The following is a 25,272-nucleotide window of genomic DNA, read 5'->3' as shown; positions in this document are numbered from 1 at the left end:
CTCTCCCAGCTGCTCAGACACCCTTCCTGCCTTGGCCATTCTTCATCTTAACCCAAGAAAAAGAGCACCCAGAAGGGGACTGCCCACAGACCACTTCATCCTTCTAAGGTGTCCCAACCTGGCTGACACATTCACATAGATTTCCACTGGGAGCATCCACTTGGCTTCCATCAGGGATTAATCCTTCCATTTCGCCAATAATATCTGTCCGCACCTCCAATCTCTGACCTGAGCCTAACCAGGACCCATCCACCTCCAGATCCCCACTGCTGCACTCACCTGCACAAGATCCTCTCCTGTCTTGGTGCCTATGTAACTTGAAAGTTACATAGGGCTAAAAGTCAGATATTTTACATTCCCACTAGAATGAATAATACTATGGGTGTATTTTTTCTCAGTAATATTTTAATCGATTTAGGGTTAGAGATGAACATTGGGACAAGTTATAAGCAATAAATAACAAGCTTAAAAACAATAAATAGGGTTATAAATCTCACTGTATCAGATATTATCCAGCTGTGTGTGTGTGTGTGTGTGTGTGTGTGTGTGTGTTTACTTTAGAGACAGAAAGAAAGGGAGAGAGAAGGTCCTGTTTTTCTCTGCAGATTTTATAAGTGAGGAGCTTTTTTGGCATAGTAAGTATCAAAATCCTAGATATATATATATAAGATTTTAAATTAATCTTTACATCCCAAAAAGTAAAAAGCCTTTTCCAGTCATAGGAAAGAAGAATTTCTGATGACTGCTGACAGAATAAAGTTTATATTGCAAGATAGAAAATGGATGGTTTATTAATTCTTTAAAACTTTTACATTTCTATCACAGATGCTTATTTAAAGCTTTAGTATTTACCTAATGCAACCCACGGTGGTTAAATTCAGAACTCCTTTGAAATTCTATTGCCACTTAATTGGCTGTGGGTATTCACAGTTAGATTACCTGTAAATTGGGGATAATAGCTGTTATCTGAAATGAGCCCATGTATGCAAAGCACTTAGTACAAAGCCTGGGATAGAGCCGGAGGGTCTGTGCTTTTTGAAATTACCATTTCAGGAAAAGTTGGTTACAATGACTGCAATGCTGTTGTTTTATCACAAGAGGGCAGTGCCAGAATAGAAAACGCAGGAAATGTACTTGGGATTTGAAACAGTAGAAGTTTAACAATATTGTTCAGCCATTTCATGGATCAGAGAATCCGGGCTGCACTTGGCCTTGGTCATCACTTAATTTCATCCCTTCATCTGTCACTGTGAAATTATCTGGCACATTTTAGGTCAATTTCAGAAAAAAATCTCATACTAGTTTTCTCCCTAAAGTAAAATAATATGCTTTTATTTGCCTTCTCTTTTTTCCTTCTACAGTAACAAATATGTTTTTAAGCATTGCATTTTTGTTTACAAAATTTGAAGAACACGTGTGTTTCACTGTAATGTGGATCTCTCTACCTTTGTCTGTCTTTCTCTCTTTGCCTCTCTGATTCTTCTATTCGCTCATTTCACTCCATTATTTTCAAACAGAGAACACTGCCATCATTGGAAACATTTTTTCTGAGCACATTTATTGAGCCCATAAAACATGAAAGGTGCCAAGTCCACAGCAGTTGTTTGTAATCTCTTCCTACTTGTCTATGCTCAGGTCAGGCTATTTGTTAGGAGCTGATTGGGAGTTTATTGAGCATCCTGCATCCTGTATTTAGTTTTGTTGCCATGTAATTCTTTGTTTGGGTGGTTGGATGCAAAACTGCGTCACAATGCTGGACAGGCTGGCTCTCCACTGAAATGAGGCTGGCCTCCCTGATTCAGTTACCAGAATGCTAATGCTAGTCCATTCTCATCAAACCTTCCTGCGGCGGGCTTGCCTGATCTTGTTAAGCTTTGTTGAACGTACTGATTCCAGGGAAGTGTTCTAAAAGCAACAACTCTTGTCTTTGCTGTTTGTTAGAAAACACATTTGCCTGAGAAGTATTTTGCCCTCTTGCTTTGGCAGGAAATGCTTCTGACAGCACATACAATCTAACATCTTGAAAAATTAAGAGATTGGGTTCCATTTAATTTTATTACTTAAGATGACTTGGAGCACTCAGTAAATTCCAGCACTAAATTCAAGTTCGTGAAATAATCCCAGGTGCTGTGAAACTTAATGGCAAGTGTTGCCTATAGGCCTAAAATAAAACTTATAAAAACATTTGCCTTGTAAGAATTTATGTTCACACCTGTGAATAACCACTGCAGTCCAGCCTGGGCAACACAAGACCTCGTCTCTAAGAAAGAAAAAAATATGTTTCTGTCTCCACACATTTAAAGGACCAATTATTTTTCCCTTGGTGTTAACTCAATATATGTCCAAAACAATAAATTTGCCATGAGACAATGAACTCTTCTTGATCCATGAATATGGAAGTGAGTTAAATGTGCATAATAAGATGATCTGATAGCCCTTGAAGTTACAGTACAATTTTTAGAAAATCTTGATGTACTTACCACAGAGAATTCTATGTCTGTTTAATTGATTGATAGCTATTTTAAATTCCATCAGAATACCTATAACTTGTGTAAGTTGGATTTCAGCTGATGCTTATAGACATTATTTATTTGCAAGGCACAAGTGCCTTAGTTTGGATACCAGTCTTAGTTATCAGTAACACATAACCATTGGCTTTCTTAACACCATTCCCATTTCCATACTGTTTACTATATTTATAATGAAACAAGTAAAATGCCTCATATGAGAATGCCTGCTTTAAGAAAACCCAGTGTACCATAACTCAGACGCACAAAGCAGATAAATTAAGGAGTGATTAGTTGCAGTACAAAAGGATTCTTTGATTTACAGCAGGGTTTGTCAGAAGGGCTCCTTTGAATACGAGCTCCCCCAGAGAGCTGAAGTGTTTTGCAGATCATTCAATCCACTTGACATCCAGACTAGGGGACAGAGAAACTTGGAATTTAAGTGTTGAAAGCCATCATTAGTTGAAGATTAATGAAATGAATATAGAGATTCTCTATTATTTAAATGATAGAAAAAAACTGCTTTGCTTTTTAGAAATATGGAAAACCCATACATGTATGTGACTAAGTTAGAAATAATAATTTCCATTGTTTATGGAGCACCTATTATGTGCCAGAAACTAAACAGCACTATATGGATTCTGTGTACTACTTTATTTCTATTTAATACTGCTAATGATCTTACAAGAAAACTTGTGCCCATTTTACAAATGAGGATACCGAGGCTCTGGGGAACATTTGCTAAAGTCCACAGGTCAGTCGTTGGCAGAGATAAGTTTTGAATTAAGTCTACCAAGGACCCTGGCTGTTCTACTGTGCTGCTTCTGGGGGATTTTCCCTGCTGAGCATTGTGTGTGCTGACCGTGGTTAGCCTCCACGTGGGAGTCCTTTGCCTGATGCCCTGCCTTCCAGCACGGGCGGCTTCATCGCCATCTTTATTAACTTACCTAATGCCAGCTTTTATGAGTGAAGTTAACTGGACCCTGCATATGCCACTGAAAACATTGTGCCAAGACAGTGCTTATGACTTACTTCGGCTGGTACCCGGCTGGGTAAAGGAGGAGAACCTGGAATCTGGGGGGCATCCATGATGGAGGTGAGAAATGTCTCCAAGGTATGTTCAGGCAGTGCTGGGCAGGAGGGGCAGAGGAAGCAGGAAGGTGGTGTAACACAGCCCCCAGGTTAGTGTGGGGAGGGCTGAGGCTGGTCTAACCAGGGGTAGCATGATAAGGCTTGGCCTGCTGATGGGCGGCAGTCAAAAGCAGGCCCAGCGGTGGAGATGGGCAGCAGGCAGGCTGCCTAAGAGGTCTGGCCACAGAAGGACTGCCAGAGAGGAACTGGGACCCAGGAAGGGCTGTCAGGACAGGATACTGTGACTTTGAGAAGAATTAGGGTACCTGGCAGATTAGCAAGGCAGAGACTCTGAAAGACAGAAACTCAGTTTCTCCAATCAGGGTCAGAACTCAGTTATTAGAACTGGGACACAGGATCAGAGTGGGAAAAGCAGAAATGCCGATTTTATTTTATGTTTTTAGAGACAGAGTCTTGCTGTGACTCCCAGGCTGGAAGGCAATGGTGGGATCATAGCCCATTGTAACTTTGAGCTCCTGGAATTAACGGATCCTCCTGCCTCACCCTCATGAGTAGCTGGGACCATAGGCAAACACCACCAGGCCTGGCTAATTGTTTATTTTTTTTAGAGATGGGGGTCTCACTATGTTGCCCAGGCTGGTCTTAAATTCCTGGCTTCAAGCAAGTCTCTCACCTCCCCTCCAGCAAGTGCTGGGATAACAGGCATGAGTGATTCAGTTCAATTCTTAATTACCCGTTTGTGATTGTTTAAATTTCCCCTAATGAATAAGAGGATTGCCTGGGATGGATTTGATCCTCTAAGGAGGATCAAGTGGACCTCAATATTGGAATTGGAGGATTAGAGGAGGAGCAATGCCAAATGTTATATATTTTCCTAATGATTTGGACTTACTTGGTATTCAATAAATATACAGATTGGCTGACTGAAATAAGAATCAGTATGAATTAAATTGGTACCTTAACTGATTTTCCAACTGAACCTTGGCCAAGAGGTACTTATACTTCCTGGGACCATCTAAGAAGAATTTGGGTAGATCATTAGACTGACTAATTTCTAGTCTCAGCTCTTCTACTTACTAGCCATCGTCTTGGGCAAGTCACTGAATATCCTTGAGCCTGATTTGCTTAACTTATAAAATAGCAATAGTGCTACTGATATTGTTGGATTGTGTTAGTATGAGTGTCCACAATTTATTAAGCATGTGTTTTGAGTCAGGCACTATGCAAAGCAGTTTAAATACATTATCTCATTCACCTGTTGTGAGGAACAAATGAGGCATCGTCATTGAGACACTTGGCCAGTGTGTGGCCCAGTCCTCGCTCACACACATACAGATCAGTATGCACGCTGCTGCACAGTGGGACTAAGGGTGGGTGGATGATTAAGTAAGGATGTCTGTGTTTTAGAAAGAGGAAAAGGAGTGATCCAGTGGACTGAGAGATGAGATAGCTGGATCAGATTGGAGGAAAAAGCCAGATAGCATGTCGGTGATATGCCAGAGGCAATTTTGTGTGTGTGTTCCCATCAGCCCTTGTTATCTAGTAGAATTGATCTCAGGTAACCCAGTATGTTTTCCTAACAGAATGAAGTCTTCCCATATGTCACCCAAAATGTACTGCACTCAACGATGTGTCTGATGCAAGTGGTAAGTGACGCTTTGGCCTCTGTCCTTATTACAGAAGTCTCTTTGGGAACGCTGGTTTGGTCCGGTACCTCCCCAGAGGTCTCAGTGCAATTTAGGACCCACAGCCATCTTGGCTTACCCACCCCCGTGTTTTGGGTTTCCCCAGAAGCAGACCTGGAGAAAAGAATTTGGCTACAAGTGGTTTTTTGGAGATGGTCTTGGGAAGTATCATAACAGAGTAGGAAAGTGAGACAAAGAAGAAAGGAAAGCCAATCAAAGTGTTCTAGTAAGAGCGTTTCCACTCTAGGCAACTGGGCTCAGTCCTTCAGGAGGCCTGCTAAGAAACTGTGAAGGGCAAGGAAGCTGGGGTGTTTATCTTCCCACTCTCATGTCCTACCACTCTCATGGCAATGATTGCCCCTTAAAGGCATTAACTGCCTAGCACTCTGCCCTCAGGCAGAGCGAGGGTGCAGATGCTTGAAGTGGCACACTGCACAGAGCCATCCAGAAAGCTACAGATGACCTCAGGGGTGAGTGGGGAATCTGGCAGGGCTCCAGCAGCATCTGCTAAACCACCATCGCATATTGAAGTCAGGTTTTTAAATCTTCACTTCCCTTTTGAAAGTTCTCAAAACAAATTGCCATCTTACCACAAAATAGGACATTCCTTCACTGTTATCATTTCATGTTCCCTGCATAGGTGCTGATTGCTTTCTTCAGTCTCTGTGTTACTGTAAACATCTTCTTTCAGATGGCATCACTGAATATTAATCTGCAAATGAGCAGAAAATTAATAAAAGTGTTCTTTTGAATAGTCCCTATTAAATAAGTATTGAGACATGAGCAGTATGTGTAAGCATAAAAGAAATGGTTATGTTACATCCAGAAATAGATACTTTCAGCAGCAGGCAAAGGCAGGCATTAAGCCCATCTATAGGGTTTCAGACTTGGAATCCTGACCCATGGAGATCTGATCAGATGTTAGTGTGGACATCTAAGAGTGCTACTTCTACACCCACTCACATTCATTCTGTCCACTCTTACCCTGCCTTTCACCATACATGCTGAGCAACATATATTGGTTCTGCTAAGTGAGAGAACATTTGGATGTCAGTTTCTTTATTTGAAAATTACTGTCTCAGCACATTGCAAGGCCCTGCCCGTGATTTAAATGTAAATAAGGGCTAGCACCCATAGACTGTAAAGATAGTGAATAGTCTTTAGGATGAAAATGTTCTTCTTGGCACCTTCTATTTTTCTGTGCCCAATTATCCCAGTGCCCAACCATGTCTCCCAAATTCATTCAGATTTCTAAGTAAATTTGTCCTAAAAAATACTCCAAATCTGCTGAAAGTAAAGTTTGAACTTGTAAACTATACTCCTTTCAGGTGAGGTTTTCCAGTCCTAATTTTAAGATCATATCTTACAATTTGTGACGCCTTGTCCTTAAATTTGAGTGGACCCAGTGTGAAAGAGAAGATCTAGAAAGGGCTGATCCCAGACTTAATTCTGGTAGAAGAATTGATTCCTGAAACCAGCCCAGAGTGCTTGAGCCAATGACTACAGCTGGGTACTCACTGGCATGGTTTTCCGCTTACAGAGGCGGTCCTGACACAGAAATCCACTGAGGAGTACAGTTGGCAGCACTGCCGTGATGAAATTTTGTTGTATGTGATAAGGCATGAGTCAGGTCGAAATCTCCTGGGAAAATCCAAGAACAATTGCAATCTTATGTCTTTATTACAAGAGTTGATTATTGGCAAAAGACAGGCTCACGTGTGTCTCCCAGCCTCTGTATTTCTTTGTGTACTGTTTGGTGACAAACTACTTGTGTTGGGGATGGGAGGTGAGAAAGAAGACTGATGAATCCATAAACTATACAACTAGCTCAGGAATAACTGAGAGATTCCTAGTTCTTTTGCATTATACTTCGCAAATAACCATATATATGTAAAATATGTGAATGATGTTAGTGGTATTACTTAGGGTCCATTTCAGGTTTTTAAGACATGCTGGAAAGTACAAACTAGGCAAAAGAATTCTTTCCGAAGGGTTCAGGTGATAGAAAAATGAAATAGGCTAGTGGGAACTTCAGGCAACCTGCTATTCCAGAGAATTGTGAAAGTCTGTGATTTATCATAATCTATCTTGTGTTTTTACTAGCATTTAAAAATTGCTCAGAAAAACCTAACTCATTGACTACTGATATTTCAGTTCTGGGGATATTTTCCTGAGTGAATTTGTTTGCAGTTGCCTTTCTGGAAAATTTATTAGCAGGCTTTTCTTAACTTCTTCCCTGATCTTTTGTTCTTTTCTGAGATATTATTGATTTTATTTTCCTAAACGTAATTTTATATGGTAATATCTGTTCAGAAGCAGTTTGCTATGGTTGAAGGAACTGAATTCTTATGGGCATTTGTCTTAGTAATGTGGTTACAGAGTCACTAACTTGATCTTAATAACATTTGCCTATTATCGTATATTAGATGCATGAAAGGAAAACTGGGCTTTCTAACTCAGAGGATTACCCTTGTGTGTCTCCCTTAGTTTACAATGCCTTACAAAATTAATGTCCAGGTGATTTTAGTGGCTATTTGCATTATTTGAAACTAGATAGGATTAAATCCAAACATTATCACCAGTGTTGCATGCAGAGAGGAAATTACTTTTTTTGGTACACCTTAAAAAACTTTTTAATCATCGATTCATGACATTTTATAAACTAGTCACACTGTACTTCATCGGATGCTGTTTTTACTCTGCTGTGGCTGCAGGAGGCAGCATGATACAAAAATCTTGTAATCTTATCGTCAGATTTGGTTAGAATCCGGCCACTGCTTATCAACTGTGTGAACTGGGGCTGTGTAGATCCAGCACTGTGACCCTCAGCTTCCTCATCTTGTCAAGACAGACAGTGCCAGTTTCATATTGAAATATTGTAACTGCACTCTCTAACTTAAAAAAAAAAACAACAACGGAGCTCAGCTTCAATAGATTTCTCCTCTTTTCTGAAAACAGATAGTAGTTGTATAAAAGGGTAAGATTCCTGCTGGCAGTTTTATTCGTAATATCCTCAAAGTAGAAACAACCCAAATGTTCACCAGTAGGAGGATGATAAGCAAATTGAAGCACACCTACGTTATGGGAAACTACTCATGAATAAAAGGAAGAACTTATGGATCCATGCACCAACATGGATGAATCTTACAGACATTATGTTGAGCGAAAAGGAAACCAGGCACAAACAGGAGAATATTGTCTGACTTCTTTTCCATGAAGTTCTAAAACAGGAAAAATTTTTTCATGGCAGAAATCAGAACAAGTGGTCTGAGGGTCTTGCCTGGAAAGGGGCACGAGGGGACTTTTGGGGTTGATGGAAATATTCTGTCTCGATCTGTGTGGTAATTACACCGGTATATATATTTGTCAAGACTTGTTGGACTGTACAATTAAATTGGATGTTTTACTTTGTACAAATTATACTTCAGTTAAAGGAAAGAAAACACCTATCCATTACATGTTTAATTTTCTAATGACTAGTTTTTTGGGATCCTTAGGATGCCGTGACCATCTGTACCCTGGGAATTGGGACGGCCTTTGGAGAGTCCATTCTGGACAACACACCCCGCCATGCAACCATCGTTACCAGGGAAAGCAGTGAACTGCTCCGCATCGAGCAGAAGGACTTCAAGGCACTATGGGAGGTGAGCCCTAAGGCTTCTTTGTCAATTAATGCAGTTTCAGAAAAGAAAGGGAGCTGCCACATGGATAATGGCATTACAGTCAAGCCTTAATGTGTTCTGTTCTGAGCTGGTAGATGGAATTTAATTTTCAAAACTTGTTTTTGAAATGAGTGAGTGAAAAAGCCATTTTGACACAAGACATCCTTTTTTTTTGTTTAATTTAGTGCTTGCTCAATTTTCTGTAGTTTGACATACCTTATAATTATTTCTTGAATGACCATAGAGTGTTTTATGTATTTTCTCCCTCCTTTTCCGCAGATGTATTCTTAACCAGGGAACAAAATACTTTGACATTTTCTTTTGCATTTTAAAAATCATCATTGACATGTTCCCTGGGAAAGTGGAATGAATGGGGTTAACATCTGCTTCATTTAAATGCTTTTAAAAATGATGTGCCCTATAATAAGATATGAAAAATGGAGGTACATAAAGATGTCTGGTTACTTGCCAACTTCAAAATGCATAGGTGGCACAGCAGTGGATGGATGCAACTGGTCCTAGTAGCTTTTGCATTTACCGTTGCTTACCAGAGCCCCTTAAAGTATTGCACTCATTTACAAGAAGTATGAGGAATAAATCATCTTATATGCAGTCATGGCAAATAGAGCACTTATAAAGGCCCAGCTAAGCCTTGCATCTTTTAGACTCGTTCTTTTCAGTTCTTTAAGCTTCTGATTTTAACCTGCTCCTTGTCTTTGTCCTTAGCTCAGTATGTCCAAGTGTTAACCCATCAAGCTGCAGGCTTCACCACTGGTCCCAGTATGGCCAAGATTTTAAACCTGATCTAAAAAGAATTTTGTGTAATCAAATAGTTTCCTCCAGAGCCAAACAAATGGCAGATGCATTAAGGGAGCCAACCTGCAGGTGAATGAGTGATGCTTTGCCTTAAAAGTCATGCAAAGCCTTGGAAGGCCTTGGTGGTGAAACCTGTTACTTTTATTCTTGGCAGTAGTGAATAAATTGTGAGGTTACTTGTTTGAAATATTTCTCTTAGAAAATATTAAAGAGCTCCAACCGTTCTGTAAAGTTCAGAGACAAAAGCTAGTTTTAGGAAGGAAAATCGAAAGTAGGTTTGCATGAGGTGTATGTGGAGAGATTTTCTGTCAATTAAAAGGGAACAAGCTTAAGGCAAATAAGCCACTTTTGGATCTTTCATTTTAAAAGGTAAACTGAAAAGTCTTTTCAAAAGGGGAGTTTGGAAAACTGGTTTTCAGAACAAAAATGATTTCTAACTGTGATGTGTGTCATTATAACCACTTTTGTCTGTGATGACTTACTCAAATTGCTGAGAGAGGATGGTTTGCGGAAATATTTTAAAAATTTATTTTAATTAGGAGCCCTTAGTGCTGAGAAGGAAGCTTCTAAGAGGTTGCTACCCGTGAACATTAAAACAAACTTATTATTAAAAAAAATTTCAAACAGACAGAAAATCAAAAAGAATAGTACAATGAACACCCGTTCACCCCCCCGAGTTCAGCAGGTGTTCATGCAGAGCCATATTGGCTTCGGCTTTGCTTGTTTTTTTTTTTTTTTTTTTTTTTTGGTAAACTACTTTATTGTAAATGATAGACATATAATATTTCTCCCTAAATATTCAGCATATATCTCAAAAAACTTAGAATATCCTGTTACATACCCTAAGGCCATTATCTCACCTATAAAACTAATAATATCCTAATATTATCTAATACCCAGTCTGTATTTCAAATGTCCTTAATTGTCTCATAAATATCTTTTATAGCTTTGTTTCAAACCAGTCTCCGATAAAGAGCCATGTCTTACATTTGATTGTTATATCTAAGTCTCTCTCTCTCTCTCTCTCTCTCTCTCTCTCTCCCCCCCCTCCCCGCCTCTCCTTTTCTCTCTTACTTTCCCCTGCCCCATCATGGCATTGACTTGTTAAAAAGGCCAGGTCAGTTTCTCCCAAATTCAAGATTTGTCTGATTGTTTTTCTCATGGTATCTTTTTTTGCACTTCTATCCCAGGGTTTCCTATAAATGGAAATTAGGCTAAAGGTTTGATTAGATCAAGTCAAACGTTTTTGGCAAAAAAATGTGAAAAGTGGGCCGGGCATGGTGGCTCAAGCCTGTAATCCCAGCACTTTGGGAGGCCGAGACTGGCAGATCACGAGGTCAGGAGATCGAGACCATCCTGGCTAACACGGTGAAACCCCGTCTCTACTAAAATACAAAAAATTAGCCGGGCGAGGTGGTGGGTGCCTGTAGTCCCAGCTACTCGGGAGGCTGAGGCAGGAGAATGGCGTGAACCTGGGAGGCGGAGCTTGCAGTGAGCTGAGATCCGGCCACTGCACTCCAGCCTGGGCGACAGAGCGAGACTCCGTCTCAGAAAAAAAAAAAAAAAAAAGAAAATGTGAAAAGTGATGCTAAGGACTTCAGGAGGATTGTAATGTCTGGTTGCTCTGTTGATGCTAAGTTTGATCCCTTGGTTAGGTTGTATCAGAGTACATTTTAGGACTGTTTTCCACAGATCTTTCCCTTAGAGGAAAAATATTTAATAGGGACATTGATATGGAGGGCTGTCCTTGCTATCTAAAACCTTGCCACCTGTTTTGCAGTTCAGTGGGTCCACCTCTTCACCTGTAACCTCAGAGCATGATTTGTGATCTCCCTTGCCATTGGCTTAAGTGTACTGGGGACGACATTCAGAGAGCTATTTGGAGTTGATAAGAGTGGATAGTTTTTAGTCTAACCTCTTTTACAGGGTAGGGACTGAAATCGCATAGTGAGTAAGAGATTAGTCAGATGTTTCATTTTATTTGCCTGTTCATGCAACTAAGTATAGAGTGTGAATTAGATGCTCAATCAACGTTTTAATTGTCTAAACTGAAAATGCAATAAACCCCATTATCTAGCAATCTGTTAATCAGGACTTCATTAACGGGCACACTTGTGCACATACAGTACATGATAATCCTAAAAAATTATACAACTCTAAAGTACCTTCTGAATAAAAAAGATTGAATTCTGTTTATTGTCTATTCATTTATTCATAATATACAGAGTATCTCCCATGTGTTAGGTATATGTATATGTATGTATGTGGGTGTACTCAGATGTTTGTGTGTTTATACATATATGCAAATCTGTATGCTTCTGCTCTCAGGGTAGGGGCTTCTGTTCCACTCAGAGGAGACAGAAAATAAAAATCATAGAATCTCAGAGCATAATATATCATTAAATAACTTTAGGTGCATGATTGGAATATTGGTGATCTATACATGGCATATATAGCACTAATCTGCTTGCAAAATATTTGATAACCAGAATGCCTGTTCTTTGATATGTCAGATAATAGGGTTAGTAAAATTAATCCGTCCTTGTTCTGGTAAAATCCATCCTGTGCTGGTATCTGTTAGCAAAATTTAAACCCAAGCTCATGCTGTCAGCAGAAGCCTAAGTCATGTAGATCACCCAAATATCAAAAGGGAAGAACCATACAGGGAAGAATTACATATTCAGGATTCAGGCCGACTCCTGAGTCATCACTGAAATGTAAGAGCACAGACAGAAGGCATCAGATGGTGGGAAGTAAACTAGTACAACCACTATGGAAAACAGTGTGGAGATTCCTTAATGAACAAAAATAGAACTACCATTTGATCCAGCAATCCCAACTCTGGGTATCTACCCAGAGAAAAAGAAGTCATTATACAGAAAAGATACTTGCACATGCATGTTTGTAGCAGCATAATTCACAATTGCAAAAATATGGAACCAGCTCAAATGCCCATCAGTCAATGAGTGGATAAAGAAATTGTGAGATATATATATATATATATATATAATGGAATACTACTCAGCCATAAAAAGGAACAAAATCATAGCATTCATAGCAATCTGGGTGGAAATGGAGACCATTATCCTAAGTGAAGTAACTCAGGAATAGGATACCAAACATCGTACGTTCTCACTCATACATGGGAGCTAAGCTATGAGGATGCAAAGGCATAAGAATGACACAGTGGACTTTGGGGACTTGGGGGAAAGGGGAGAGAGGGGTGAGGGATAAAAGACTACCACTGGGTACAGAGTACACTGCTCAGGTGATGGATGCACGAAAATCTCAGAAGTCACCACTAAAAAGCTTATTCGTGTGACCAAATGCCACCCATTCCCCAAAAGCCTATTGAAATTTTTTTAAAAGAGAGAGAGAAAAAAAAAAAAACCCCACTAAAATGTATATCATGCAAACATAAAAAGAAAGCAGCAGCAAGGTCAACTGGATAAGGCCTCCACAATCAGGGAGGTAAGGTGCTCAGAGTTCACTGTTCGGTGACAGGTTCCAAATAGTAAAAATTAGAGAACCTGAATCAGAGACCCTGTGTCTAAATTTGCATGTTCATCTCAGTTGAGTGTTTACTTTTGAGGAATGTCCTGGTGGGCTCATTTCATGGCAGGCACTCTTATGTTGGGCTTTGTTTCCTTGTAGGTACTCTTACTGTCACTTATAGGGGCTGCAGGCTAGAACACTTCCATTAGGATTCTGAGTTGCTTCTAACTGAAAATTATGGTCCCTAATCACTAACAGGTAGCACAGTCAAAAAGTAGTCCTTTAATAGACTGAGCAAATACTGTACTTTATATCTTGCACTTGGGACTTTAATGGTAGCACAAAGCTAGGGAATTCCTTTTCTTTTCCAGGTCAAGGGCAAGTTTCCTAGGCTTCCTCAGGTACGCCCTCAGAGAACCACACGTAAGGTTTTGAAGTCTTATTTAATTCCATCCCCAATACCTCTTGCTTTATATTGTCTATTCTGCTGTAAGTCAAATAGGCAACACTCAGAGTATTTTTTTTTTTTTGGTTTTGTTTTGTTTTCTTTTTTTTCTTTTCTTTTTTTTTTTTTTTATACTTTAAGTTCTAGGGTACATGTGCATAACGTGCAGGTTTGTTACATATGTATACTTATGCCATGTTGGTGTGCTGCACCCATCAACTCGTCAGCACCCATCAATTCATCATTTATATCATGTATAACTCCCCAATGCAATTCCTCCCCCCTCCCCCCTCCCCATGATAGGCCCCAGTGTGTGATGTTCCCCTTCCCGAGTCCAAGAGATCTCGTTGTTCAGTTCCCACCTATGAGTGAGAACATGCGAACAGAGTATTTTTAAAAAATCATCATCATAAATGTGATCAGAAGCATTTCCTCAATGGTCTCTATAAATCTATCAAATAAAATAAATATTCCCTAAGATATAACTGAGGTAGCAGCTTGGCACTTTTTTTTCTTTTGTACCCTACATCTTTCCTAATGAAAATGACCTGGTTTCCTTCTCCCTTTCCCTGTTTCGATTGCCAGTTTTGGTCAGATCTGAGGGTGCTGGGTAGCTCTATCTTAAAGTCAGGTCATATTTTCTTAGCTTGAATGAATTATGTTAAGTTTCTTCAGATTTGGTAAATAATGCCTGTCTCCATTTACGCCCCTTTAATATTAGAACTTAATGAAAAATATTAACCAGGGTATAAAACATCTCATTTTCCAGTAACATTTCAGGAAGGAGGCAGAGATGGGGAGAGATAAATATTGGAGACAGTATGTTTCTGAATTACATACAGAAGAAAATGGATTTAAAAGTCTTAGAATACCATTTTTAGTTCTTAAGACAATTATAATTTACATTTAAACTCTGACACTAGTGGCATTTTCTACCCTCAGTAAGGAAGTTAAATGACAAAGCAGTTAACTGTAAGTTTGGGAGTTTAAAGCAGTTATTATATTAATAGTTGATCTAAGATTATAGGTATTTTATGATTGATAGTAGCTCTTGGAATAAATACAAAACTGATCTATTATCCAAGTCCATGAATTTCTGTTCAGCACAGAGAGTATAAGAGGGTTTCCAATGGCTGGAACAAAACAGTGAGGGTTTTGTTGGGTTTTCTTCTTGGCTTTCTGTCTGATGTTGTGTTTGTATGAGGATGATTTCAGGTTTGTGGCACGTTTTGATATCTTTACATGGAATATTTCAAATACATGAAATTGAATGAGGTGATGAGTCCACTGTGTTCAGGAAAGTAGATTAGAGAGGTGCTCTTGGTTAAATCCATAAAGAATGCTTCTGAGAGGCCCTTGAACTTGTGTTTACCACCTGTTTACCTGTAGTTCAATTGCATGAACACCATTCTGGAAAAATTTCCCTGTTACTGTGAGCCATGTTTGAGCATATTCAAAATAATAACACATATTTCTGAGTATGTTCTTAAAAATTAAAGACAATAATAAAATTACAGAGCCATTAAAAATAAAAGCAATGTTTTAAATTTGTAGTCTGACCTGTGTCACAATAAAAGTGATTTCTTAGCTGTGATTGTTGTCTGGAAGCCTCTTGACATACTATTGTGATTTTATTCCAACCAGGGCAAAATGTGTCATGGAGAGCTATTGCTTGGATATAATGATTGGCACATTAAATTGACTCCTCAAATGTGTCTGTGGCCTCAGTAAACATTGTTAACTGACTGAAAATGTATTTCATGCTTTATGAGATACAAAACTGAGTGGTAAAAATAAGAAAGTTAACGTTTCTGTCTTAAGAAAAGCCATTAGTAAATAGGGATATTAATCAGAATAATGAATGCTGTTGAAGAAATATGTTTATGACTGTCTCTATTCCCTAATTTTCAGAATGTTTATTTTTCTGTAAGATTCTATCAGATATGTTGACAGTTGTGGAACCAAAAGCTTTTAGTTACTTCTAGTTACTGACTTTTTTTAGAGTAAATAGGGGAAAATCCCTTTTCCATTAATAATCTTTCAAGCCACAGTGAGAATAAGGATTGTTTGAAGCAACAGCAGCTTAGTCTTTGCTAAGGTGCTTTAAAAACGCTGTTAGAATAATGTACCTTCCAGAGGCACCTGCTCTTGTTCCAATAGGCTTGATGTTTCTATCTGTCTGTAGCTGTCAGAAAAATGAAAGCCAAATACTTAAAAATTAATATCTCAGAACACAGATATCCCAGAAGTTCTCAGGTAAATTGTATGGCTTTATCCACCATACTAACAATTTCAGGTTGTTTCACTTTTGCATTAATGGTAGGCTTTCCAGGTTTATATTGAATGGACTTGGGTATTGAGTTAGGACTGCCTGGCCCACCTGCAGACAAGGCAGCCCCTTGCCTGCCTGATAATGCACAGGGACCGAGACCCACACCCTCATCGGGAGTAACCAGAGCCTCAAAGCCAAGGGGCCTGTATTCTCCCAAGTCAGGAGCCCGAGCTTACTTTTGGCAACTTTGGAGCTTGTACTGTAGGGTTACTTCTCAGGCCAGAAATTTGCATCAAAGGACTAAGAAAAATATATCCAAAAATAAACATGAAAGCCAAGACTTCATGCCAGGAACTCCAGCCACACACATCCTGTTGGCTGGTTCTCTAGTCTTTCTCCTCACAGTTCTGATTCTTTTAAACCAAGCGGAAGCCTGCTCCGATGACTTGGACTTATGTCTGCACCAGGGTCTCATTCCTGTGTCTTCAAGCTTTTCCATGGAGTGGCAAAATGATTCAAATCCAGAAAGGAAGGGAGTGAAGTTATTAGGAGCTAACTAAAGTTTAAAAAAAAAAAAAAAAAAGGAAGTGTTTTCTTATTGCCTTAAACTGCCTGAGCTTTCCTGGAGAACCATCAGCACCGGTTTCCTCTCTGTGGACTGAGATCCACTCAGTGGTAGACACGAACAGGGAATGAACGGCAATGAAGGTACATTTTGCTGATCAAATAAAGGATAGATATTCACTGGATGTCTGAGAACTTTGAGAGACAGAAAAAGAAGGACGTATGCTCTACAAGGTCAGAATGGATCTTTTTATTTTTTAGTGAAGGGTGGGAGAGTGGGGAAATACTACATGTTACTGTTTGCATTTTGGAATTGTGCTCAAAAACATCTCTGGCTTTTCTAATTATGTTCCACCAGACCCAAATATGTACCATGGCAGGGACATAATTTGATTTCATCTTTGTTTGTGGTGTGTGTGGGGCCAGGGGGTGAGTGGTGGCTCATCTTTCTGTTAGTGAAGCATGTTTATTTAGCCTGATGATCTTAAATATGTTTCTAGAAGATAAATAAAGGTAGTTGTTCATAACTAGGCAGAGTAACATTTATCACAGCAAAATTACATACATGTATTTGTCTAGTGACATATTTGAATGGCACATATTAAAAATGAATTTTGTTCAAGGAAACAGATTGTGGGTGATGGTGTTTCACCCTCCAGGCCCCTGGAAGGTGTTTTGCCTGTAGCTCTTAGACTTAATGAAGTCCTTGGTGTTTATGGGCATTCTGTTACATTATTGATAACTGAGAGTTCTACCTGCTCCCCAAGCAATGATTTCACTATTTCTCAGAAGATGATCAGGGGGTCTGAGCAGATCGAGGCTTGGCTGGCAAATGCTAGTAATGCCCATATGCTGTACGGTGGGCCTGCCGGCAAAGTGCTATAACCAGTAGCTGCTTTCTCTGAGCTGGCGCTACTTTGGGTGTTCATTTCAGAAGTGTAGAGTGAATATTCACATCTTTGAGGAGCTGCTGTTAAAAGAGTTTCGGAAATGCTTCCCTTGGCCGTGCACTAGCCAGGACTCTGTTGACACCTCACCCCCACTCTCTCCCCTGCACTGTTCTCTTACACTGGGCCCCCTCACTCACTCAGCTAAGCTACTGAGCAGCCTGCCCTTCTCAATAGCCGCTCACCTCAACAGTAATTGATGCCACATTAAACATTTAATCTCTAAGAAGCTTCTGTCATATTCAGCAAACATACTTGTTTCCACCAGGTGGAGGTGCAAAATGCACTATGTTTGCCTTTCTGTGGTTTACAATCTAGTGGAGAAGACAATCATAGACACAAATATGAGACAAACTGAAAAATGCTCTAAGAAAGATCCAGCGTGCTAAAGGACAGGGGCAGAGCAAGACGAGATCCATTTCCACCAAGGGCCTCATTTCATCCAAGGACAAAGAGATCTGCTTCTGAATTCTTATGTGGGTAGCAAGGCTGTTTTTCAGCATCCCTAAAGGATTGGGGACAGTTAACCAAATGGTAGCATTTGAGGCAGGGTTGTCCCGAGGGACTGAGCCCACAGAAAAGGGGCTGGGCTTCTTCACTCTGTGGTTGTGTTGTGTGGCACTCTGGGTTCTTCTCCTTTGCTGGGCCCCTGGGCAGGCGTGGTGAGAACTCAGCTTGTCATGTGTTGTGTTTCCAAATGTCTGGGTTTGTTTTTTGTTGTTCAGCCATCATCTGGAGAAATCCGCTCTGGGGTTTAACGGGTTCCCCCAGGCAAAGGCAGTTCTAGTTGGGAAAGCTTTAAGAACTTGAGACTTTCAGAAGGAACTCGTGGTGTGGACTGGGGGATACTGTTAAGCTCTTTATGTGTAGAAAACCCTGTGGTCATGGGACTTTCCTGCTCTCATGGGGCCAAATTCCACTCCTGAGTCGTTTCTGGGCTGCTGTGAGAGGTTAGGGCACAGTCACTGGGGCAGAGGGTCTGACACAGAGGATGAAGCAGCAGGAAATCCTGTCACTAAGTTGGCTTCTCCGAATTCCTACAGTCTTGCCCCTGTTTGATCTCACTGACCTCAATGCTTTGAGCTGTCTAGCCCAAACCAATAAATGCAAGACAAACCATCCAAAGGTTGTTGATGTGGTTGAATGGTCTGGCCTGAGATTCTGGTCTATTCTTGGTTTAACCCAACTTTGCTGGATGACATTTTGCAAAGCTCTCCAGCTTCCTAGGCCACTTATTGTAAAATAGAGATACCTTTACCTAAATCCTGCCTTGCTGACAGAAGTGGTCAAAGTTCATGTTGATTGATTCTTACGTGCCTTATGAGTTGAAAATCTAGTGTCCCCTCCTCCCTTTTGGTTTGCAAATTAAAGAAGGGTGAGCCACAAATTCTGTGAATGGAAAGAATAAAATATAGGGCAGTAGTTCATATTGTATCAAAATATATTATTTGGAAGGGGAGAAGAACTTTTTGGTATCTTTCATAATTTATAGTTGTAGTTCTTAAAACTGGTTTCACATTAGAAGTATCTGGGAAGCTTTTTAAAAGATTTCCATGCCAGGGCTTTTGATAGACTGTTGAAGCCAAAATCTCTAGAAGAGGGAGCCTCATCAGTAGCTTCTGAAAGCTCCTCAGATGAGTCTGTCGACAGCTAGAGCTGAGAACCCCTTCAGCAGTGGGTTTTGATAATTCACCATTCCCCTTTGTGCTTACTTCTGCATACACCTGGCTGGCGTCCTTGCCCTGTGCTAAGACGCTATGATTGAATAATATGTTTGTTCCTTACAAGTCTGTGTTGAATTTCCTAGTGTAATTTGTCCTTCTCTCCTACAGACATTCTACTTTCAAATTAGAGTTTCTGGTAGATTTATGTAATAATGGAAGTCAATACTTTAGAGTCAGAAGCTGTGGGGTTTGTTCAAGGCTTTATTAATTAGAGGCTGCCTATGTGAAATGGTTATTGAAAGAGTGAGAATAAGGTGCAAGATCATCCCCAAATTCCGTATTCTCTTGACAGTCTGAGCAATGGTGTCTTTCACAATTGGTAGCTCCTGGGAATTTTCACTGTATGCCTATGAGAGAATGAGAGTAAAGAAGACAGGTAATAATTTTACTGTTACTATGAATGAAGTTCTGAATTCATGGATCCCCTAGGAATCGTGGGAGTTCTCAACTATCCCCAGACTATACTGTAAGAACTACTTACCTACAATAAATTCCTGGGAGAAGAATCACTAGTTTGAAGAACATAAAAACTTTTATGACTCTTGATAAATATGATCACATTATTTTCAGTAGCTTTTATTCTGCCACCAACAGTATTTGAGCGTGCTTATTGCTTCTGGCCTTGGCCAGTGTGACCATTATATATACAGATGCTCCTCAACTTATAATGGGGATGCATTGAGATAAACCCATTGTAAGTTGAAAATATCATGTCAGTAATGCATTTAATACACCTAACCTACTGAATACCATAGTTTAGCCTATCCCATCTTGAATGTGCTTAGAACACTTACATGAGCCTACACTTGGCCAAATTGTCTAACACAAAGCTTATTTTATAATAAAGTGTTGAACATCTCATATAATTCATTGAATACTGTAGTAACAGTGAAAACCAGAATGGTTGTATGGCTACTTGAAGTATAGTTTCTACTGAATACTTATTGCTTTCACACTATTGTCAATTTGAACAATTCTAAGTTGACCCATCATAGGTTAGTGACTGGCTCTGTGTGTGTCCAGTATAATAGGCATTGCTACTGTAAGTGTGTTTCTTTGATTACCGGAATGCTTGAGGTTTTCTTATCTATTTTTTTTTTTTACCGATTATAAATACCCAATGTAACATGTCCTCTTTTGGGACATGTTATTCATATGAATTAAATACATTGGCATTTATTGACCAATTTACACGAATGCTTTATATGATTGAGACATTAACCCTCTGTTAGAATTTCTGCACATATTTAATCTTGGTCTGTTTACTTTTCATGTTTCATAATATTTAATGTACATACATTTTAAATTCATTAAATCCACCATCAACCTGGCTATTTCATGATTTAAAAAATTAAAATTAGTTTTATAAAGGTATTACCTTCATTTATAGTGGATTTGGGAAATAACCTGATGTAAGTAATAATGTGTTTTACCCAATGGTGTTGGCTGCATGAATTGATTGGCGTTTTAAAAATTTTTTGTTGCTTCTCTCATTTGCTTCAGAAATTTATTAAATATTCTTACAGATCCATATCTTGCCTCTAATTGTTTCCTATAACCTCTATGTAAACCTTATTTTATGATCTGTAACAAAATTTTGTGAAGATTTCTTTTGTGGATATTTGCACCATGATCTGTGGTCAGTCTTCCACTCCTCTAGCTGTTGGGTGTCTGTGAAGATCCCAGCGATTTGATTGTGGAAGGCTCTGGTCCTTTGCTTTCCTTTGCCTCTATGCCATGCCCTCCCCCAAACATGCTTTAAGCTTTGGTCTGAGTGAAACCATCCAGTAGAATTGTGATCTTTTCTGAAGTTAGAGAAGCGAGTTCTCTTTTTTGTGTGTGCATCCATAACTGCCTTCTCTTTTCCACTGTCCAATACTGTGTCTACCTCTTTAATAGTTGTGGAGAAAGTACTGAAGCTCTTACCACTAAGTTTTAATGAAACGGGTTTTCATTTTTAGGCCTTCACTATTTGTTGTGGGTTTTAGTTTGTCTGTTTGGAGGGTGTTTTTTGCCTATGCTTAGCTTTGTTTAAAGTTTATAGAATTGCCAAATGCAAATATTCTAAAAAAGGAAGAAAAGCTCTATAATAACTTTCACTATATACAATTCCCATTAAAAGCACACAGAACTTAAAAATGGGATAATGTAGTAAAATGATCAGATATTGGATTTAGTAAGAGATACACCTGTTCTCAGGGACATACACTACTTTGTGAACAACACCTTGAAAGGCATTCGCTTATTTAAAAAAGGTATAAAGCCGGGCTTGGTGACTCATTCCTGTAATCCCAGCACCTCGGGAGGGCGATGCGAGCAGATTTCTTGAGCCTAGGAGTTTGAGATCAGCCTGGACAACATGGTGAAACCCCGTCTCTACAAGAAACACACACAAAAGTTTAGCCCAGCATGGTAGCATGTGCCTGTAGCCGTGGGAGGCTGAGGTGGGAGGATCACGTAAGCCCTGGGAGATCGAGGCTGCAGTGAGCCATGATCATGCCACTGCACTCCAGCCTGGGTGACAGAGCAAAACCCTTTCTCAAAAAAAAAAAAAAAAAAAAAAAGTATAAAGTTTTAAGATAGTGTTTTAAAGTAAGTGTTTTCTCTGAAAACTGTACTGCTAGTCACACTCTCTCCCTCAACATTTTCTTTCCTTCCTTACCAAAAAGTTTCATAATACATAACAAATTGTACCTTATTAATAAAGTGATAATTACTAAATGGAAATTAATAAATTAAAAGCCTTCGGTGAATTCCTGATAATAACAGTTGCAAGCATGTGTAGAATCCTCTAAACAGCTGAGTCCTGGCTCTGTTAATCAAGACATTAATATATTTTAGCACAGTTGGGAATCCATCTCCCCTGAATTCTCTTTCTTGTTTTCTGCTTGCTACTTTGTATTTCCTTCTCCCTTATCCAAGCCCCTCCTCCAGATCTCACCTAGATCTGAAACATCAGACTTTACCCTTCAGCATTTCAGCCTGGCTTTCTCTCTGCCTCTCCTTGTCCTATTTGGCCTCCCGTTATAATCAGTCATATATTTACATTTACCTCTTCCTTTTCAATTCCATCCCACCATTCGCAGTGACCTCCTTTCTCTGTCCTCAAGCCTCACCAGCGTAAGTGAGACAGTGCAGAGCTTAAAGACCATGGACTGGAATTGACCAGGACATAGTGACAGTCTTCTTGCCAACTCTGTGTCCTCAGGCAAGGTACATAATATCCCTAAATCTCTTCCCTCATTTGTCAAATGGGGGTCAAAATAACCCTACCATAAATGGTTGTTGAGAGGAAGAAATGGTATAATGTAATTAATCCCCTCGTTCCAAGAACACACCCAGTAGATGTGGGTGGTGGTGATGGATGGATGCAGACAGAGCAGGGGTTCAAATCCCTCACTCCAGGTGTCAGACATCTAACTCAGCTCTTGCTACTGCCCAAGGAGTAAAGTTCAAACTAGCTGCCCTGGCATGCTCAGCTTTCTAAATCTGCCCCTACATCCTTTTCTAGTTGTAGTGCCTCTATTAATTGACACATACATTTTTTTTTAAAATCAACCTCAGTCATATCTGCAGGCATTAGTCAAGCATTCACTAAATGCCAGTTACAATGCTAGGCACTGGGGATGCAGAAATGAACAACTTGTGGCCCTCAAGGATCTTGCAATTTAATGAAGATAAATATAATAAAATAAATATTAAAGTGAGACAAAAGGTACAACAGAGGTGCATACAGGAGCTAGAGGTGGAAGGAATAGAGAAAGTAATCGCCAAGGAGAGTGAAAAGTCCCTCACTCCATGGGTGTTGCATTTGTAGGGTCGACAGAAATGTGACAGACAGGAAGATACCACCAGACCCAGGCAAAGGATACAAGTCTTTCTGATGTGACATATCTTCACACAGAGGAGAGGTCATAGCAGCCCCCCAGCGTGAGGGAAAATCTTCTCTTATCCTCAGGCTCTCCTTGTGGAAGAAGAAGCCCTTTGGAGCCTCCTGGCCTTTCTTGAGGACAGAACAGGGTTTTGACATCCTTCGGCTCCTCCCTGACCCATCCCACAGCTCCTAGCTATGTGCTTGCTTGCTCTCTTGGTGCAGAAACACATAAAACACCCAGACATGTTCACCACGAGAACTGAAGGTCAAACTCGGTGAAACATCCCTAGCAGACTCCAACTTCAGGCCCACTAACTACTGCTGCTTCCTGGCTCTTCCTGGTCTCTTTGCTGTAGCGGCCCTTTGCCTACAGTCACCTTCCTTCTCTACCTACCCCAAGACCCAGCTCAAATGCTGTCTCCTCCCGCGTCTTCAAGACGACGCCTCCCAGTTCAGGCAAATCACATCAAGAGGGAATCATGGCAGCCTGTTCACACATGTGTTACCTCTCAGCAGTTTATTTTTAAAATCAGATCTTTCTGTGAAGGAAAGGCTGCAAGGAGGCTGTGTTTCCTCCTGAGGAGATGACGATCCAGATGATCAAAGAGAAAGTGACTCTAGGAAAGACAGGCTGGTATTGAACCTGAGATCAGCTCAGGGAACAGGGATCAGGAGCACAACATCTCCGATTGCTGATTCAGGGAAAGTGGAGGCCAGAGTGCTGCGGCCCCTCCAAGAGACTGGGCTGAGAGGCCCAGGAGCAAGAGGCCGTGTGTTGCTTCAAAATGGATCTGGAGGGAACTATACACACTTAGGAGATCCATTTAGTTTCTCCTGGACTAGAGGCCTGCAGATCTTTCTCAGTCAGTGCCTCCCACTTTCAGCAGGAGTTCTGCTGATACTGGCGTGGCAAGAGCTCACCTACGCTGTCAGGCCCGGGTCCTTGAGTGGCAGAAAGCATAAACACTCCACATCACTCTTTTTCATGTATGTGTTACCCTGGCACTTGGGGAAGTCTTCTCTGACCTCATGTAGAAGGAAGGTGAGCCACTGAGCTCATCCATGTGAGGCATCCCAGTATGTACTGGCTGAAGGCCAAATCTGATTCGAAAACATTGTGGTCATTTGGATTTTACATTTGCAAGGTGGGTCTCTGTATGTGAATAATACGTAAGTAATGATAATAGATGAATTTTAGTGACCACCAACTAAGTGCCAGAAACTATTCTTATCTTTTTATGTAGATTGACTCTTTAGTGGTAAATTATTACCAGCTTAGTCTGAAGAAGATAATGTAAGTATCAAGAATTCAGTGATGGGCACTTTTGGAATGAAAAGAGCTCTTAGTTTGTTTAGGAAAAATGTAGGATTAGGCTGAATGTGAGCCTTTTGCCTGTTAGTAATGTAATAACTCATTTAGTCCGCTGGCAGGTAGGTCTGCGTGTGGAGCCTCAGCAAAGAGGGATGATTCACAACAGGTGCTTTTCACCTGGGATTCTTGAGCCCTGAGGAGTTCAAGGACCAGCTTTGACATTTTTGAAATTTTTATATGTGTGTGCACTTTTATATTCCACATATTATCCATATATATTCCATATATAATCCATGTATTAATGGATGCATACGTATAAATTATGATTAATATATTGTTAGCCTTCATTCTAATTGGATAGGGGTCTGTTATCTACCAAAAGATGAAGAATCATTTTCTGTGGAATTAAAAGAATATAGACCAGATTATGTAGCTTATTTCTTCTTTATGTGGGAGAACATTTATTCCCAGTGTAACATATCTTTGTAGAATTTGTGCTGGTGAGAGTGGAAATAGAAAAGTACTGGTCATCAAGCTTTAAGGCTTTAACTTTTGTAGTGAAGAAGAAATTATTAGGGAAAATGCTAAGTTCCAGAGATCAAAACAGAAATGCTTTGCCGAAAGAGGTTCTACCAAAGCCCATTTCAAAATAAATGTTTCTAATTTGTTGATTCATTGCCCTTTTAAATAGCTGACATCATTTGGACATTTTGTACCTAGTTCTAAACTGAGTGAGCTACCGCAGGAGTTTTTCACAGATGTGTGGTTTTGTATCCTCAGTTGCATTTCTCCCCAAAACTGTCCACATTTAAAAAGGCCTATAAAGCTAACTGGACAACTTCAGACAGTGATACTTTTTTTTTTTTTTTTTTTTTTT

At 39.9% G+C, this 25,272-nt stretch overlaps 1 protein-coding gene across 3 annotated transcripts in view; it reads left to right on the top strand.

Annotated features, from left to right (window-relative positions):
* RAPGEF4 (Rap guanine nucleotide exchange factor 4) overlaps positions 1 to 25,272 on the top strand; it is a 326,385-nt gene that overhangs the window by 73,559 nt on the left and 227,554 nt on the right. For 2 of the 3 annotated variants that reach the window (XM_017856973.1, XM_017856976.1), the window contains exon 4: positions 8,782 to 8,928. Coding sequence is in view for 1 of the 3 variants with exons in the window: in XM_017856974.1 (XP_017712463.1) it covers positions 16,761 to 16,772 (12 nt within the window). In the remaining 2 variants the exon portion in view is untranslated. Of the gene's footprint in view, positions 1 to 8,781; positions 8,929 to 16,387; positions 16,773 to 25,272 lie in introns of those variants that run through there. The other variant, XM_017856974.1, reaches the window with a different exon arrangement.

The sequence above is a fragment of the Rhinopithecus bieti genome, unplaced genomic scaffold (genome assembly GCF_001698545.2).
Source record: "Rhinopithecus bieti isolate Rb0 unplaced genomic scaffold, ASM169854v2 scaffold_43749, whole genome shotgun sequence".
Taxonomy (NCBI): Eukaryota; Metazoa; Chordata; class Mammalia; order Primates; family Cercopithecidae; genus Rhinopithecus; species Rhinopithecus bieti.
Note: the sequence above shows the minus strand (reverse complement) of the source record. Positions and strands in the feature narration are given on the sequence as shown.